Source organism: Hippocampus zosterae, chromosome 8 (genome assembly GCF_025434085.1).
Source record: "Hippocampus zosterae strain Florida chromosome 8, ASM2543408v3, whole genome shotgun sequence".
Classification (NCBI taxonomy): Eukaryota; Metazoa; Chordata; class Actinopteri; order Syngnathiformes; family Syngnathidae; genus Hippocampus; species Hippocampus zosterae.
The window spans coordinates 13,756,704-13,775,522 of record NC_067458.1 but is presented as its reverse complement, the minus strand read 5'-3'; the positions used below and the strand labels follow the sequence as shown (position 1 = coordinate 13,775,522).

The 18,819-nt window shown below is 39.6% G+C and overlaps 2 protein-coding genes across 15 annotated transcripts in view; one reads left to right on the top strand and one right to left on the bottom strand.

The window, feature by feature from the left end:
• Positions 1–43: 43 nt before the first annotated feature.
• On the bottom strand, positions 44–15,341 carry prkacba (protein kinase, cAMP-dependent, catalytic, beta a). 2 transcript variants are annotated; one of them, XM_052074611.1, is made up of 10 exons: positions 14,997–15,341; positions 8,689–8,750; positions 8,322–8,450; positions 7,699–7,797; positions 7,510–7,592; positions 5,923–6,049; positions 5,722–5,817; positions 4,970–5,092; positions 4,687–4,851; positions 44–4,591 (listed from the first exon to the last, which is right to left on the bottom strand). In XM_052074611.1, exons 1-10 carry the CDS (start codon positions 15,040–15,042, stop codon positions 4,466–4,468), a joined length of 1,056 nt encoding a protein of 351 aa, XP_051930571.1. In that variant the 5' UTR covers positions 15,043–15,341; the 3' UTR covers positions 44–4,465. The 2 variants fall into 2 exon arrangements, with proteins under 2 accessions (XP_051930571.1, XP_051930570.1); XM_052074610.1 differs by lacking the exon at positions 14,997–15,341 and adding an exon at positions 10,951–11,694.
• Positions 15,342–16,864: 1,523 nt separating this feature from the next.
• ttll7 (tubulin tyrosine ligase-like family, member 7) overlaps positions 16,865–18,819 on the top strand; it is a 63,731-nt gene continuing 61,776 nt past the window's right edge. For 10 of the 13 annotated variants that reach the window (XM_052074521.1, XM_052074518.1, XM_052074513.1 and 7 more), the window contains exon 1: positions 16,865–17,257. The gene's annotated coding sequence lies outside the window, so the exon portion shown is untranslated. The remainder of the gene's footprint in view (positions 17,258–18,819) is intronic. The other 3 variants (XM_052074523.1, XM_052074522.1, XM_052074519.1) reach the window with 1 other exon arrangement.

Below are 18,819 nucleotides of genomic sequence, written 5' to 3'. Positions count from 1 at the left end.
ATATGTCAGGAATATTGAGCCCATACTGGCATATGTGACTAGCTACAGGGAGAACCCAAACGGCCTTGTTTATTCAGGAGTGGAGAGGCTTGGGAGGGGACATTGTTTACATCACACATGACAAACATCATTACACACAGGATCTTAAATGACACTGAAAGAGCTGTGGATTTCACACAAAAATAGTTTGTGACAAACAGGTATTTTGGATTGAAACATGCTGAAGATCAAAGTGTTAATTAGCAGACATTGTCCTTGTGTAAATATGGACGCACAACATTCCGCGTAACCCTTTGTGCCAAACTATTGATACAAAGTTGAATGACACACACGCAAAAGTAAAGCAATTCATCAAAAGAACAAATAATTTCACTGGAATGAGAGGCATCGGTGTGGAATAACTTCTGAAGTGTCAATACAAGTCTTCAGGGAAATTATTGGATCATAAATATGATTAACAAATATAATTGTTTTGAATAAATAGAAGAAAGGACACAAGACACAGAACCTTATACATTAATGTGAATAAAATAGGCATCAAGTTAACCAATAAAAAAATACTGGCTGACAACTTCTTCCCATTTTATTTTTAAAAATGTTGTCCAATAGTCAAACTAATATTGGGCTGCATTTTGTCTCCTTTACAGGACATCGAGCACCATGTCATTGAAAACATTGGAGAACTAATGTGAAATGTTGATAGTTGCTTTAATTTTTCTAACAAAGTGTGAAATGTAAGAACATAAATAAAGTTACACTTCCCCAAACCTGAGTGTTTGACCTGTAGGAAAATGGCCTCACTTGTGAAGCAAGACAAAGCCAAACCTCTGAAAGACTTCCATGGTTAACTACCGCAGTGGTATGAAACACTCCTCAGAGCTGCAATGCTGACTTGTCACTCTAGTTGGTGGTGTTCGGAGGCAAGGATTTCACTGAGGCTACAGGGATGAGATACCTTGTACAGAGGAATTCCTCACAAAGAATACTAATAAAATCTTCATTTGTCATCATGGAGAAATATAACTGTGTGAAGAACAGGAACAGCCAATGCCGGACAAAAGTTGGCTCCAATTTTGTGTTTCATACTTTGCTGCTTCAGTTTGTGATTCAAGTTGCTTCTATGCTGTTGTTATAATTATTTGGATTATTGTTTTTAATCAAAAACAGAAATTCTCAATAATATTGAAATTGCTCTTTCTTCACATTTGGATCTTAATTGAAGTCTTTCTTTCCTTCAGCGTGACACACGATTTATTGTTTTCATGCTGAAGCTACATCGGTGAAACACAAAAATGTGTCTATCCCCACACTTTGCCCAAAACTGTACAGGTTTTTTTTTCCACTGGCATGAGCCATCTGAGACAATTTGCAAAAAAGACAAAGCAATTCCATCACAGTGTACAACTTGATGAACAAAGATGCAAATACTATGCATTATTACTGCAGTAAGAAGGATGAGAACGTCTGGTTTGCTGTTTCGCATCAATTAATACTTGGCGTCGTGTGATGATGCGGGAAAATACCACACCAATAGGAATAATACATTCTGCGCTAAAATGAAACAACTGATAAAATATAATAAATGATCGGAACGGCTTCAGTGCACTGTATCTTGACAGTGGTGCGCAAATGGACGAATGGGTGAAAAAACAAACCCAGGTCAGATATAACATACAAAAAACTGTCAAACCAAACTATGGCAGTGACATTATTTCTTGCGACTATGTTGCTTCAGCACAATTAGCATTCAAAACCAGAGCAAAATGAAAAACTTTTCATTCAGCAACATTTGGGAAAATTCGGCATCAAAGATTTTGGAAATGTACTGGATGAAATCACAAGCTCCTTCCTTACCCCCCGATGCCCTCTAAGCTCAAAAACATAAAATGTACCTTGAGAATATATCATTCAATTTCAGTCAATATCACATCAAGTCTGATGTACAGTTCAAGGACATGTCCAATGAAGTGATATGGCTGTAACAATGCTACAAATGATGCACTACAATAACATCAATAACAACGTTTTGCTTCATATTAATACTTCAAAGCCCATCCGTCTGCTTTAAAACTGCCCAGTGGAAAAAAAACCCAAATAAACCTAAACATAAAATAAGAATACAGTATTAATGTCATAATCTTTCCCTTGCCTCCTCAAATATGATTTTGCCATCTTGTAACGGCCCCACAAAAAGTAGGAGTACTGTATTCACAAAAACACATTTATACGCCAAAAGAGGACAATGTTTGGAGTGTAGCTGTCGAGCTGGCCAAAATGAAGTGCATCTTTCTAAAGCTTTAAGAACAAATTAAAGCTCCTTTTTTTTGCTAAAATTCCAGTGATTAACTGAACAAACATGCCCAATAGAATTACTTACAATACAGCTTGAGCTCGTCATGTAGCCAAAATGTGCTTCTGTATAATGGACAAAGCTACAACAAACAGGTAAGTGCAGTGCTAGATCTTAACTGCTTGGATTGTTCTTACAAAAAGTGCTACTTTGAGCCATTCACTCAGTCAGTCAGGCAGTCACAATTATGGTACTAGCTCAATTCAATCTTATTTAAGGGGAAAAAAAATCTTCATTGCGAATGACGTCCTATGAAACTGCTGTGGTGCAACCTTGATGTAACACACACAAGAAGTTTAACCGGGCAGACAATGAAGCCCTGCTGCGAGCCCGACTTCGATTTCAGTCATGCAGTAGACAAAGAATGATTGGCGGCTTCTGACCAGTCGTACGACAGAATTTTGTGGGCCGCAACAGAGATGACAGAGTTGAAACAGAGTTACGATTATGTCTTATATTGAGTTTACCTCGCTCTGCACCTGCACAAAGTTGATACACAGCTTGCTAAAAATCATGGATCATGTGAGCGGTAAGGGATTGTTGGCTTTCGGGAGAAATTTCAGGAAGAACCTTTTAGGGAAGAGGCCAATGAGTGGAGAGCGTTATGGTACTTTGTCATCAGAAGGCTGCAACTAGAGCAATAAGAGACTGTAAGAGTCACAGAAAGGCATACAAGTGGACGTTGTTGGAAATTTCCATCGATCAAAGACTTGTTTTGAAATTCCCCATTTGGCTCCTTGTTGGGGAACCGCAAAGATACTGAAACATTGAACAGTTGGGAAATAGGGTCACCTGCAGATTCATTACATGTTCCTCCTGAAATTTCACCCGGAAGCCAAATGACTTTTTTGTGAGTAGACTGTATGAACTGTTTCTCTCTCTCTCTCTCTCTCTCTCTCTCTCTCTCTCTTTTTTTGTTTTTGATACAGATAAAGGCACAGAAGATATGGGAAGCACATCGTATTTTAGCATGAACATTCCAAGTCTACAGAAAGTTGAAACTTGCAATTTTCTTCTTGATTTGTTTGACACTCGACAACAACGTGCATTACTGATGCCAACAAGAGTCAGGTGGACAAGTCACGACCTGAACCTACAGTGTGGGCACTTCAATTGTTAAGGTTTACTAGGGCCCATCTTAAGGGCATCATCCAAGCAAGTCATTTTTATTTCTCATACAAGGGTGTTTGGTCACTATATATATATTTTTATTTTTTAAGCCAATTTATATGAAGGTGTGGTTTAGCTGTTGGGGCCACAGCAAACTTTTCCACATTGGCAATTATTCCTAGAGAGGTGACAGTTCACTTGGCAAACACTGCATACCGGTAGATGCGCCATGAATTTGGGGCCCAGTAAAAAAACAAAAAAACAAAATAAGCCCACCATTTTAATGTAGCAAATTGAAAACACTATTTTCTAGGGTCCATGCCTCAGCTGATAATACTATGCCCAGGAATCCTGCACGTGTGTACATTTGGCCTATGTTTATGTAAAATGTTGAATACACAGTTAGATGTATTTTAAATAATTTAGACATTTATAAGAACAATAACTTGTAGCTTCGTGTGATGCACAACGGTGGTGTTGACTTCTCAACTTTCAGAGTCAACTCAACTCACTTGGAACATTTTAACATTAAAACCAGTAAGCAAGACATTTCTCAGAATCTTTCTATACAATCCACCGGAACGCTGACAAATTGAGTCCAAAAGAATAAGAAATACGTGCAATATCAGATGCTACCATGTATCATCACCAGTGACACTTAAAAATAATTTTGAATTTCATGTTATTTCACCAAAATAACAATTCTAACTGAAGTTGGGAAAACTGTCAGAAAGAAATTTCACAAAAAAGGGCCGGAAAGTTAAAAAGGTGGTTTCATATAGTCGTGTTGCAACACAAGGGTGTGTCTGCATAATGTACCTGCGTGCGGGCTTGGGTTTTGAACAGCACATAAGATCATGGCATAAAGGACCTCATTCAGCTGTGTGTAACAAAAGAACAGAGCATTTGTTTTGGACACGTCAGCCGCAGTTCCACCTTAAACCTCTAGGAGAGTGCAAATATCCTGAAACGTGAACCCTGATGGGACTCTCATCCATCCACTGACTAGAATTCAGCAAACTCTTTTGCACACTTTTCTGTTTGTGAGACACGAATGTCCTCCTCTTCGTAGTCATCAAAGTTGCTTGTGTCTCCTGGTCCTCTGCACTTGGGTAAGAACGGGGCTTCAACCTGACAGAGATGTTCGAGTTAACTAGCAATGCAAAGATACACAATGTAATACTAACTTTACAGTTCCCTGAAGGCAAATGGGGGAGAAAAATTACCTTTCTCTCATATATGGCAATCCAGTCTGTTGTGGAGAACCACTTGTGATTTTTGATGTCATTAACGCCATTTTTAAGATTTCCAAATCGCTTCGTCAAGTCCACCTGAAGCAGATTTCTCAACAGATCCTTTAGGTCGGAGCTGAAGTGTGAGGGGAATCGTACCTAGAGGAGCAAACATAGTGAGCACCTCTGAATGTCAAACTGGTGCAAAAAAAAATATATATATATATATATATATATATATATATATATAAGTTGATGTGACATTCAACTCTTGCACCTTGCCAGATACAATCTTCTCATAGATCTGAATGGGCTGATCAGCAAAAAATGGAGGGTAACCAGCAGCCATTTCATAGATAAGGACTCCGAGTGCCCACCAGTCCACAGCTTTGTTGTAGCCCTGGAAAAGAAAGGAAGTAATCACTCATACAACTACTGTTTAATTCAGACTGTAAGTCACACTAATTTTCCTAGTTGTGTCTGGTCCTGCGACTTGTACTCAAGTGCGTGCTTGCATATATTAAAATCAGATCTTGGAATGGCACCTATAATCCCTGCTCCTTAATTATGTTACCGCCGTTAATGTACCAAAAGTATTTGCCAACCGCCAAAAGAAACAAGAAGAAGTAGAAATGGAAGACAAAGAAGTAGTAGGCTTTGCAACAAATGTGTGACATTTCGCTAGTTTAGCAAGGGGGCTTCCTTTTCCACAACATGGATTTGCAGCACCAAAAGGCACAATAACTGACCAGATTCTACCTTTGGCCACAGAGCAACACAGAATTCTAGTTAAAATAGAAAACCTTTCCATATTTGCAAATGTAAATTTCATCCAACCGGAACTCCTTTCCTGTCATCGACATGGGGTGTTTGGAAATGTACTCGACCCTAGGACCCCGCTGAGAGTGGGTGTGTTCGGAGAGGCAGAATGCTTTGATTCTGCACATTGGAAGCAAATTATAGCTGAGACGCCAAACTTCAGAACTTGTTTGTTTTCAATTACCAAATAAAATATTCAATACAATTTACCTTGCTGAGGATGATCTCTGGAGCCAAGTACTCAGGAGTTCCACACAATGTCCAGGTTCTGCCTTTGACTCTTTTGGCAAAGCCAAAGTCTGTGACCTTAAAGCGGAACAACAAAAACACAATGGAGCCCACAGTGAGATTGCATGATGTCCACAATATCCACACACAATATTCAGATGTGCTGCTGACAAAATCCCGTACCTGAATGTACCCATGTTGATCAATGAGGAGGTTTTCAGGCTTCAGGTCTCTGTAGATGAGGTCTAAGGAGTGGAGGTACTCAAAGGTGAGCACTATCTGCGCTGCATAAAATCGTGCATGGTTTTCACTGAAAGAATGAAAGGCAGACAGTAGGGTAAATCTCTTCTCATTTTTGCATTCAACCCAATTGTTCACTTATAGTAAATTTCATCGATTTTTTTTTGCAAACTTGATAGGCCATAGTGACTGTTATAGGAGTGGAGGTAAATAACCTCATACAGGGGAATGTTCTAAAGTTACAGTGACTGTATATACAACTTTCACTTAAGTATATTATTGCTATGACAGTATAAAATACTAGCTGGTTCGCCGCCCTCCGGGCGGCTCATCATCTAGTTCCTGCGGAAGGCTGGTAAGGTGGTGGTTCGCCGCCCTCCGGGCGGCTCATCAGCTAGTTCCTGCGGAAGGCTGGTAAGGTGGTGGTTCGCCGCCCTCCGGGCGGCTCATCAGCTAGTTCCTGCGGAAGGCTGGTAAGGTGGGCCTTCGGCCCACAAAAGTGTTGTTGCTTGGTTCAACTTTTTGTTCATCTTCATTGCTTATCGCGAAAATAAAGAGATGTTTAGCTCTACTAAATAACTAACAATTTCATTGCAATTCTTGTGGGTAGACAACATTTTTTTCGCTAAGATGCCCGCGCGATCGTAGTGAGCCACTGCCTGAGCGGCGCAGTGGCGGCGTGCAGCGGCGCGGTGAAGTAGGTACGTTTTGAAAAGGGACAGACGGAAGGACAGACCGCGTGCGGGACGACGCGCAATATATATATAGATAGCAATAATGGCAAAGAGAAAAAATGTGATTGTGACCATTTTACAAGAAACGAAACATTTTAGACAAACAATGTCCTTGACACAAAGGATGGGTGATTATCGACACCATGCATCGCCCATACCCATAAGTATTGTGGGAATCGTGCAGGCTACCGATACCAGCCATCGACACCTAAGGCAAACAAATGTAATATTAAGTCCTCCTGGCCAACAGTGGGCGCTCCACTGAGGCCGTTTGACACATCGTGAATCTGCATATGTGCCATAAAGAAATAAAAGTCTTTCTTCTCAATTATTTATGTATAATCCTTTCATATATCAAAAGTATGAGTGGTATCAGTACTTAGTACTGAAATTGCTGCATATTTAAGATTGAATAGTCATACTGATACTGGTGCGATAAAATATTGTATCTAACATCCCTCGTTGACATCAAGGCTGAAGAGAAAAAAATCTGTAATCTCCCACTGCACATTCATTACCACGTCGGTCACTCAAGGTTGAGTAGACTTTTTTTTTTATATTGCGCTGTTCATCGTGGTTGACATCTTTCTACCCTTATATAAACAATGAAGATTATGAAGTGAAATACATTAAGTTTTTATACAAGTTTTGTAATCCACTTACCCATACATGTCATCAAAGTTAAGGTTGATCATGCTTTTTCTTGTTTTTACTTGAAAAGTGGCCCAATTCTCATGAATGTTAAAATATATCCTATGAGATTCCAAACAGTAACTGAAACTCCATGATCACGTACCTGAACCTTCCAATGCGCCTGAGGTGTGAGAACATCTCTCCACCTGGCACATATTCCATGACCATGTAGAGGTTTGAGTTGTCCTGTTGACCGAGAGAGAGAAAACTTGAGACCGAAAATTTTTATTTTGTAGCATCAACAGTGGCAAGGAGGGGAAATAAATGCTTGCATTGAGAGGTCAGCACCCACCTTGAAAGCGTATTCCAATCTGACCAGGAAGGGGAAGGAGACTGCCTGAAGTATTCTCTTTTCATTTAGCGTGTGTTCTATCTGTTTCAATTTCACCACCTGCCACACCAAGAGGCAACATCAGGCCTGCATCACATTTGAAACTACCATCAACAGTTACCATTCATTTGAATTATCCAAGGTCGAATTCAAGGACATATTAAGTACTTTCAAATAATGTCTTTCAAGCTTGGCTAACAGGTATGGTACGTTTTATCCATAAAATATATGAATACTTGACTCAAAATGTTTACAGTGGCCTCTCAAACACTATGGCGAACAAACTTTATTCTGCCAAAAATATTGTCCAAAAGTCAAAGAGAAGAAATGAACATGGGGAAAAAAGCACCAGGACAAAGTGACTCAATGTCAACTGATTTCCAAACTGGTAATGAAGATAGCTCATCTTCATTACTCATCAGGTAATGTTTGCTCAATGTTTACGGGGTTGCAATTGACAAAAGTTACCTGGATAATCCCACTTGAAGTAATAACTTTTCATTCCGTTATTATCAATTCAGAAATGTCTGAAATTGTGACAAATCAAAAGCCGAAAAGCTGTCTTGAAGAATCATTGGACCTACTTTTTGTTTGTCCAAGACCTTCATGGCGTAGAACTGATTTGTTCCTTTATGCTTTACCAGCAATACTCGGCCGAACGAGCCAGTTCCCAGTGTCTTGAACCGATCAAAGTCGTCCAGACACGTTGTGCTCTGAAGAAACATGCAGTTAGTGTAATGAGATAAAATGCTCCAATTCTAAGAAAGTTCGAGTCACGCATAAACTGATGGGTACACACTTTTATTTAACACTGCAAGTAAAATTATGCAATCTGCTACAATTCACTTATGGTGAAATTTGCACAACAGGAAGTAGATGTGCACTATCGCTCAAGGTGTCTTCAAAGATATGATGCAAGAGAAATGTAAATCTGATTAAGTTACATCTTACCTGTGGTGGACACTCCCATTTTCTTAAAAAATCTTCTTTGGCATTAGCTAAGAACTCTTTCACTACAAAAAGACAGCACAAAATAAATGGTGTACATTAAGCACCCACACACTGTCAGTCAATATCAAACAACATTAAGGGTAAAGTGCAGTTTAAGGTCAGACACGTTTCAGCTACTGAGGAGACACGACTACTTGACAAAACGGGGGGAGGGGGGGGGCGAAACCTCTTGAACAAAACCACATAGCAGCTCAGCAGGAAATGTAAGTGATGCAAATAGCTTTGGTAGGCTTGACAAGACTGGCCAAATTTAAAGTGAAGCAGTTCTGCATCTCTTTGGGAAAGAATTGCGAGTTAATAATCATGTAACAATGGGCAGGCTGGGACAAAGAGACAAAATGCAGACCGCAACAGAGACCACAGTGCAGGCATTTGAAAGAAAGGTTATGGAAGGTCAAATCAGACATGAGAAATCGGGAGTCACAGAGTCACTGAAGCGCTGCCAATCAAGAATGTAACACACTACATCTGCTCTACAGGGGTTAAGTTGAACCAAGCATCCACTCTGTGACTGAGGATGTCTCAGAGAAGAGTGAGCATACCAAAGGTCTCTACAAGATCGCCAAGTAGTTTTCGGGAACATTGAGCCACATGGATGAAAGTAATGAGGAAGAAAAAGAGAAGGAGAAACATTCATGAAGTGTCTGAAACAACAACATTTGTGATTCAAGTGGCTTCAATGTAACACAAAACAGAACGAGAAAAGACAGCATACACCAGGCATGTCCAAAGTCCGGCCCGGGGGCCAAATCCAGCCCGCGGTCGAATTTCATCCGGCCCTCGGCCCCTGTCATAAAATCAGTGCCGTCTGACCCGCAGGTTGGGCGCAATGGAACACGTGTTGCATTGACTGAGGTCTCGTAGACTGGTGAGTGATGTTTCATAGAGTACTGCTTCCCTCTAGTGGCTAAATGAGTAATAGCATTCACTAAATGAGTAATAGCATTTAGACACTAGAGGGCATCACTCACGAGTTAACAAGACATCACTCCGTGTTTATATTGACTGATATGTCATATTTCAAATGATCCTTGCAGTTGTGGATATGTGTATTGCTTGTTCATTTCCCTGTTGTTCGAGTCAAAGGTTTTGTGACTATTGAAAAGTCATGGTGATACATTTTATGTTCCAAATCAATCAATTTGCACTCAGGAGACTTCCGTTTAAGAAAAAGTCAAGTGAATAAGCAGTTGCATGTGATATACCTGTTTCAAATGAACCAAAAGAAATTCTTAAGATTGTTGAAATTAAAATAAAAATGGAAATGTGAAACAGACTGGCTTACTAAAATTTGTTGAACAATATTGTTGTTCAATGTAAAGAATGTCAGCCAAGGTCGCCCCCCCGACATTTTACCACATAAAATCTGGCCCCCTTGGCAAAAAGTTTGGACACCCCTGGCATACACAGTATATCGTCTACCACCTGCCAAGACCGGAAAAGACAATTTTTTTTCTCTTAGACCTGTGGGAACATTCATGATAAAATGTAGTCCACAGAGTATTTTATGTAATGTGAGAACAATTATTGCTTCATTGTTTCCACATTACAACAGTCGAAAATTTCAGACAACAGGGTGTTTTATCGGTTGGATTAAGTCAGGCTCTTATCAGATTACACTCAGGGAAAGAAAAAAAAAACAAAAAAAAAAACCCAACCTTCAAAACATCACCTACAAGACATTTAAACACATTTATGGGTCTAAACAAAACAAAAAAAAACACACACACACACACACAAAATAGACAGTAAGACGGTTATGAACACAACAAAGGTACCACGATGTGGAATAGACCTCAGGTTGTACAAACTGAAATGTGACCCATAATATCACTCTATAAAGATTCACAAAACCTTTGAAAAGAAAGTTTGTTCATTTTATTTTAAGCTGATTACTTGCATCACCGATTCACTTTCCGCAAGAGGTGGGCATGATGTCGATATGGCAATAAATTGCAACATTATCTCACAGAATTGAAAGAATTACACAAATACGCAAAATCTGTGTTAATTGACGACCATTGAAATGCATTGGCATTTTTTTATTTGCTGATAAACCGCCAATATGCAGTTTCCACAGAAAACGGGGGATTATGTTTTCAAAATCAAATTTCCTTCTCACAAAAGCAAGAAAGCTGATCCAGCTCACATCTTGAAATCTTGCAAAGGATTCATCTGACGTGCGAGCTGCGGAGCACTTACTGAACTTATCCCACACGATGGTGAACTCAGAGATGTGCGGCACCTCACTTTCGTGTCCTCTCTGCTCTTGGCTACTTTTACGACATCTGTGAAAAAAGCGGCTGGCGAACGAGTGATCCTTTTCCTGGGCCATCGAGAGATATTTTTTTTTCTAAGATTAATAGTATAAGAGACGCACAGGCAAAAAAATACACTTTCCAGACAGCGGACTAGATGAGAAATAGCAACTTCCTGTATCAAGTCAAGTTCTCTGCAACACTTGGCTAACCACACAATGTTAAGCTTCCTGTTCAAGCACTCCTGTTTAGTTTCATTGACCATCCCTTTGCATGTTTGGGTTTTTTTTTGTGTGTGACACTGTGTCCTCTGTACTGAATTTCCAACACACATTCTGACATAATTTTTCAAATCACCATTGTGGTACAACGGCAATTAATCGTTCATTCCTTCTTCAGCCTCGGGACAACATGCGTGGATGGATTTTCTGATGTGTTTCTATCAACATTATACCTATGAGACACTACCATTCAAAACATACAAGTTGTAGAGTAGTGATCGGAAAATGAAGCTTCAAGATGCTTCATTAACCAGTTGTATTTTTTGAGCCCGGTAGACCAGGGGTCCCCAACCACCAGTCCGCGGACCGGTATCGGACCGTGGCCCATTTGGTATCGGGTCGCACAGAGACAGACCAAAATCTTTTCTTGTTTGTTTTTGTTTCTGATAAGCGTCAGTGAAAAACACCACCGTCCGTGGGGGTAGGCCAGGCTGCAGAGCGCAGTTCGTGGTATGGCTCGACAATGTGTGGAACTAAACGTTCGACTCCATCCAAATGGATTCTTGATCTTGAAGAGCCCTACTATTTTTTTTTTACTTCACTTTACTACTTATTTGTCGGCTTTATTGATGCACTTTTTTTCCAAATTATTTTTACATAAAAAAAATTACAAAGCCTATGGACTGACTGAAACCCAAATACTAACCTCCGCCATACAGGAAGTCCCCTTTCTGCCGGGGACATGTGGCACTGAATCCATCACACTCATTTTTAAGTGGAGGGAGTCTTTTGACCACAAAATTTTGAACCCAATGGCCTAAACACTTACAAGTATGGTAAAATCCCCCATTTTCAAGACCCCTGAACACGCTTGAGCTTCCATGGCTCTACAACTCTCTGTTGAATGGACGTCAAATGACCGTTTCGACCACTTCCGTCAAACAATTCAGTTCAGTCCGCGCTGATCTGACAGAGTTGAGGGTTTGTGGTTGTGTTCTATCCTGAGTTGCGAACTTGAACCCAAATTCATTGGAAGAAAGTATCTTCAGTTGTTCACCTGAGAAATACCCAAAATAAAGAAATAATCTACTTAAATTAAGCTGAACTTAACTAAAAAGAAAACATTTATAAACATGATACTTGATCACCCAGAAAAACACTTGTTTTTAGAGAGCCTGTCCTTGAGCCACGTCCTGACAGACAACTCCCATACTGTGGGCCTCAATTTTAACATAAACATACTTCGATGGAGTGTGCTGTTTGCATAACAGCATCATTATACCATTACAAACAACAGCCACAGCCACCGAACAGGAACGACTGGTGTTTTCAATGAGAAGCAAGCAAAACTTGCATGCATTACCGCCAGTCAGAAAGATAGGTCAAGATCAGTGCTCAGTATAAGAAAATAGCCGATAGCCCTTTACCAACTGTTTACTTATTAGTGGAAAGCACGTACAGGTGCAACTATTAAAAACATATTTTACTCCAGAATTGTGCAGCATTAAAATGACTGATGGCAGGAAACAATATATTTTAACATTTTGTTCACTTGTTCAATGCAGGTTCAGCCTTACTAGGGAGGTTGTTCCGATCACGATTTTAAGATGACAATACCAATACCGATCATCCGTGAATGTGATCGGCCGATACTGATACCTGTATTTGATCATGTTAATTTGGGATAAAATGTTCAATTTTAGAGTTATAACTACAGATTTTTCTGAAAGAATCGATTAATCAGTTGATTTTTATTTCGTTTAATTGATTTATCAGATTTAAAAAAAATGTAACATTTTTCTCTCTTTCTTCTTAAAAAAAGAATATTGTTTCAAATAGACATTGCAAAAAATGTAAAAACAAATTATGATTCGGTTACTATGTTGGTCTGTAAGATGTTAGGAAATGGGGGAAATTTTATTTGCCCCAAGTAAAAGCAACTGTTTGCAAATGTCCTAGTCGTGTTTACATGGAAATATATATTCCAATTAGAATGAAAGCAAATTATCGATCATGCACTTTTTCCCCACAAATATGGATCGATAATTATCGGCCACCGATCAGTCGGAGCATCACTACCGGTACTTACTAAGCATTCATGAACTTTCAATTTACTTTAGGTATTATGTTATCTTGTAATAAAGGATATAAGGAAAATAACATTTGAAATAAACAGGCATCAAACAGGTGACTTAATTTTTTTGCCAACCATGAACAGGTAGGTCTCATTGCATAATGGAAGTGTAATTCAGTGCTTCTCATCCACATTAGTTTTGTGAAAGATTTTCAGGCTTTCTGAGAGAAATCACCCAATTTCACTTGGTTAGAAAATTAAAGCATGGCTGCCATAAAAACAGTGTCTTTTCAATTCCTGCTGTTTTCACAGTTTTCGGTTCACCTAAACAGACCCCAGGGAGTGGCAGGTGCATGGTTACCCCATCCGCTTAACAGTCCAACAGTCCTTGGGAGTACTAACCTGGGTTTCAACCTTCCTGTTTGGAATTTGCATGTTCTTCCTACACTTGTGTGGGGTTTCTCCGGCTTACGCAATTTTTTTTGTTTGTTTTTGTTTTTTGCCTTTTCTGAACATAGAAGCAATGCACATGCACATAATGCCTCCGTGGACATGATTGATAGGTGCTTATTCCGCCTACTTGACGAACTTGTGCTGATAGACTGAATCTTGACAGAAACACACAACGAGAGGTCATGGTCTGGTCAGTGACAGACTTGTAGTAAGATATCTCGCCTGGTCCAAGATACTGAACAATATTTATCGACTAGTCTGACAGCGCGACCACCGTAAACGACAAAAAAGTTGTGTCATTTGAGAGGGCCATTAGTCAGCCAGCACAGGCTCCATTTCACCCACAATCTCACTCAAATGAAAACAGGCTTTGCAGAAAATGGATGGATGCATATCTAAACATGCCCAGATTTCACATATACATTATGTAAATGGAGGCAAGAACATTATTATTTCAGTGTATTGATGGGTCGTGTGGTCCTAGGCTGACCCCTTACTGTATGAGTAGAGCATGGGCCTTTCCTAAAACTCTGTACCTCCTTTAAGTGAAGGGAGCTACGATGTATTTAAAATGGAGGTAAATATTTTGTTTTGATATTTATCATTATCATATTGTTTTAATTTTATTTTCTATACAATGCTTGGTACAGCTGCAGTGGTTGTCAAAGCACTATATAAATAAAGCTGCGTTGAGTAAAAATAGCTCACTAGGGATCAGACATCTTGATGTCCTAATAAGGTTGTAAAAGTCATCATTTGAAAACATTTGGGGAGATTTTTAGAAATACAGGGTTACATATTCATATGTGTGTTTTTTATTTTGTAAAACAGTAGAAATGGTATGTAACAAACTGGTTCCTATTAGCATTACTCAGTACTCAAGAAGAATTGCACTTCGTTTTGAAAAGGTTGGCGACCCCTGTCATAGTGTAGCTGTACATTACTCATTGAATTCACCGATGCACAAACAACGAAACACATGATAATAAGTAGAAGAATTACGCACTATTTGTGTATTAGTACAGCATAAACAGCCGACTATCTACTGGTAGAATATGCCAATGCCCTGCCAGAAAACGATATTCAGTTCTGGTCTGCACTGTAATGATAAGAGCAGTGCAGCATCAGCTAACAAAGCTGCTCATCGCACACATTACAGGTCAGTGCAGTAGTCGCTGTCACGCTGAAAAACGCCTAAACAGCATCAAACAATACGAGAGGTTTTAAGTGGACGATGCTTACCGCTCTCTTGTTCATTGCCTTTCTTGGCTGTAGCTGCGTTCCCCATCGCGGGCAGACCGGGCGATGCACAGCTGGCTACGAGCGACGATGACGGTGTGGCTAGCTAGCGAGCGAGCGAGCGGCTCCTCCTCCTCCGTTAGCTAGCTAGCAGATTTCAAAGAGCTCGGCGAGCCGCAACATCAATTTCACCTCGTTGTCAACGGAGGACCGATATGCTCTGCAAATGGCAGTCGTCTTAATAGACAAAATTTCTGCTCGCATTCAAGGAGAACTACGCTGGAATAAAAACATGATCCAGGTTTTTACCCTGCCTGCTGTCGTTGTATGCTGCGTTCAGGCTGTGTGGGAATAGCCCGTGATAACCAATAAGAGGGGTGAAAAGCTGCCTTCATATTAGTCGAAAATCGCACTTACTTTTCAAATCTTTTCCTCCGTGCAGCCGTTCGTTTAACGTTTAACGCGACTTTGTTAAATATATATTGACCAAATTAGCACCATTGCCATGTATTCATTTTTGTAGCTCAGTCACTTCGCATCTTTTACACAATTCTGTCCTTTTTGTAGTACAGTATTAGTAGACTAATATGCACACTTTGTATGCTATTGTTTGAGGAGTCCCTACAGTTTGTACACTACCTAAATGCACATTTTACCAGATATAAATTCCTTATGTGCTTTAACATCCTTGGCCAATAAATATGATTCTAAAGGCAAATTCCACAGTGCATTAACTGTAATTTCAATTGGAATAAACATCAACTAAAAATACCACATTGACATTACCATACCCATCATACTGCATAACACATTTTTCAATAATAAACTCAATTGGAAGATCTCCCCAAACTCATTTTTGGGTGTCAACCTAATTTTTGTCGCGGGCCACTTTGGAGTTATGTCTTCCCTCGGAGGGCCGTTATGACAGAAGAAATGTTTAATCATCACATCGTATTATTACTTGTACACACATACACAAAAAGACGGATTACTAGTTTCGAAAGCAGTCAACTATTTTACAAGGTAACAAAATTATTTTGGTACAGATTCAAGCAAGTATCATGGAAGTTGACACATAATTTGCTTTTGCGGGCCACATAAAATGATGTCGTAGGCCGGATCTGGCCCCCGGGCCATGACTTTGACACCTATTTATTTTGTGTTAACACTGTACACTGAAAAAAAATCCTTTGTAGATTACTTCATTTGAACAAATGCTTCGGTTGAACATGATTAAACTGTGTTGAACTGGTGTAATTTTCCTGTGTTTTTTTCTCACAAATACAGTAAACAATACAAAGGATAAGTGTTATTTTAATCCAATTTAATCACGTGCAACCAAAAATGTATTACCTTTTTTGTTTGGTGTACCTCTAGTGGTCCTCCTACTACATTTGGAGAATCATTGCTCGATAGAACACAGTCATTCCACAATTTGTACCCAGTCGACTGAAAGGGCCTATCACATTGACTTTAGAATTTCCTGTCGGGGGCATGAAGTAAAGGTAGTTACCTCAGTAAACTAACAGCACAATAAAAGTACACAACATCCACTGGAGCTTGCCCACCGAGGACCCCATCGGAGACTGTAAACAGCATTAATAATACAATTATTACTTCTAATAATTGTAATTAATAACAAATACATATGCAAATAAACAAATAAAGTTTCCTGAATCTGAATTGGCGTGAGGGGTAGTATCACAACATCAATTTAAGTGGACCTAACGATAGCTGGAGATACATGATGTACAGTATAAAGATGTGAATGATAGGTCATTGACCTCTGAGTAGGACGCGCCCATGACAGCAGGGTTGATTTTAGCACCATGGTCAGCGACACTGTTGCTAGGTGGCTTCCAGTGTTTGCATTTAGCAAGAGCAATGAGGAAGAGTCACGATGACACTTCCCATATTCAAACGGATTCTTCGAGTAAATTGTAAATTTGAAAAGGCTCTTGTGTTTTCTCCGAGTTATTGTTAAACTATTAGACACCGGGGAAATCTAATTTGTGATTTCCAAACTTCAGGTAGCTTCACCCCCGTAAATGGTTTTGCCCATGGATTCGCTCAAGCGCTGATCGCTTCAAGACACAAATTTCCCCCAACCCCCGTGTGCATCTCAACTAGTTTTTGTGTTTTTCTGCACAACATATACACTGATGTGTTCTTGAATATACTCTCTGTACTGGGCGTTTTGTCTGCGCCTGCGCTGGGACGCAACCAAGCTAGGAGCTGCGCTACCAGTGACTGGAATTAATAAGGTAACGAGCTACTTCGCCCTTCCTTTAGAATATACTGTAATAAAATTAAGCGAATTGTTCACCCTCGTTGTCTTTTCTACATCATCAGATAGATGCGCAGCATTTATTCGCGAAATTTATTGTTGTAGCGTCGCAAAATGAAAACAGTGACGCTTCATTTTTAGCGTACCAGCTATGCTGTTCGATAGCAGTACTGCCTGGTGGTTTCTTACAACGAGAGCCCCCAACCGGACCTGCACCAGTCAAAGAGCTTGATGGCTATAAGAACGCTAACGACTCAATAATCTATTCCTCAGAACACCTGCTTAATTTGCATGACATTGGTATTTGGGCAGACGCGGATTGCCCGTGGATAGAAGGCAACAGTGACAAACTCAAATAATACAACCCTCAATAATGATTCTGAAAGACTTTAAAAGGGCATGGCCCTCAGTAGTTGCTGTGCAAACATCACTGTTTTCGTTAGCTTAGCCTCTATCTTGCTTGGCGAGGACCCTTAAAGTTACCTGCAAGATTATCAGGGTGCTCAGTCCCTTATATTTTTATTCAAAATATTCTGGCACATTCTAGGAGTAGGGAGGAATCTAAAACAGGCACAATATGTCTCTTGAGGAACCGGAGTTCCCTACCCCTGCTCTAAATCATGTGTGCCGTATTCCTCATGCTCCCAGGACCATTTATTTACTCAACTGGTAAAAGTGTCTATTGGCGGTAAGGCATTTCCACAGATAAATTTATGATCATGAAAGTACGGAGATGAAACTTTTCCAATACTGTACTAGCCTTATGGTGCCATCCAGCTGTTGCAGTTGTGCATCCACTGTAACGTACGAAAGTCTGTAATATTGTGCTTACAGCATACATTCTGATGGAATTTGCAATTCCATCTGGATGTTGAAACATCATCATTTAAGACGGGATTTGGCTATTTATGTCATGGTCTGGACGGAATTGTTCACCTCATTACATTTTTAGAATTATGTAATATGCTTTCAGGATTCAAAATAGTCTGTAGTGGGGTAAATCTTAGTGGCAGGCTTGTGTTTATTCATAATTCAGTGAACATTTTATTTGTTTTGTATATTGTCCTTTCTGTACAGAAACGGAATGTTGGTGTGAAACTGCTTCACTATTTAAATTTACTGTACGATGAAAAGAATTTGAATCACGTCCATATTTCCAGTGGACGGTATTAGCTAAGCATTCAGGTGTCTGTTGGAGTATTTCGGTGTGGTGTGGGCTGGGATCTCCCACACTTGTTTCTCCTTGTTTGTGGAAGAAGGCACAAAGCAAGTACATTACATTGGTTTTCTCTTCTTACAAAATAACTCATGAACTCACTATATTGTTTGAGATGATATGATTTGAGGTGATCAAACACTTATTGTAACCATTTTAAGACAGTTTTTTTCTTCCTGCATCTTGTGGTACTTTGTTTTTAGCATACATGGATTATTCATCGTGAAAGCAAAAAAAAAAAAAAGTTGAAAAATTGACATGCCTTTAAAAGAAAGAAAATGTCACGGCTGTTAACCTATTCTGTACAATGTGTTTAGCCCATG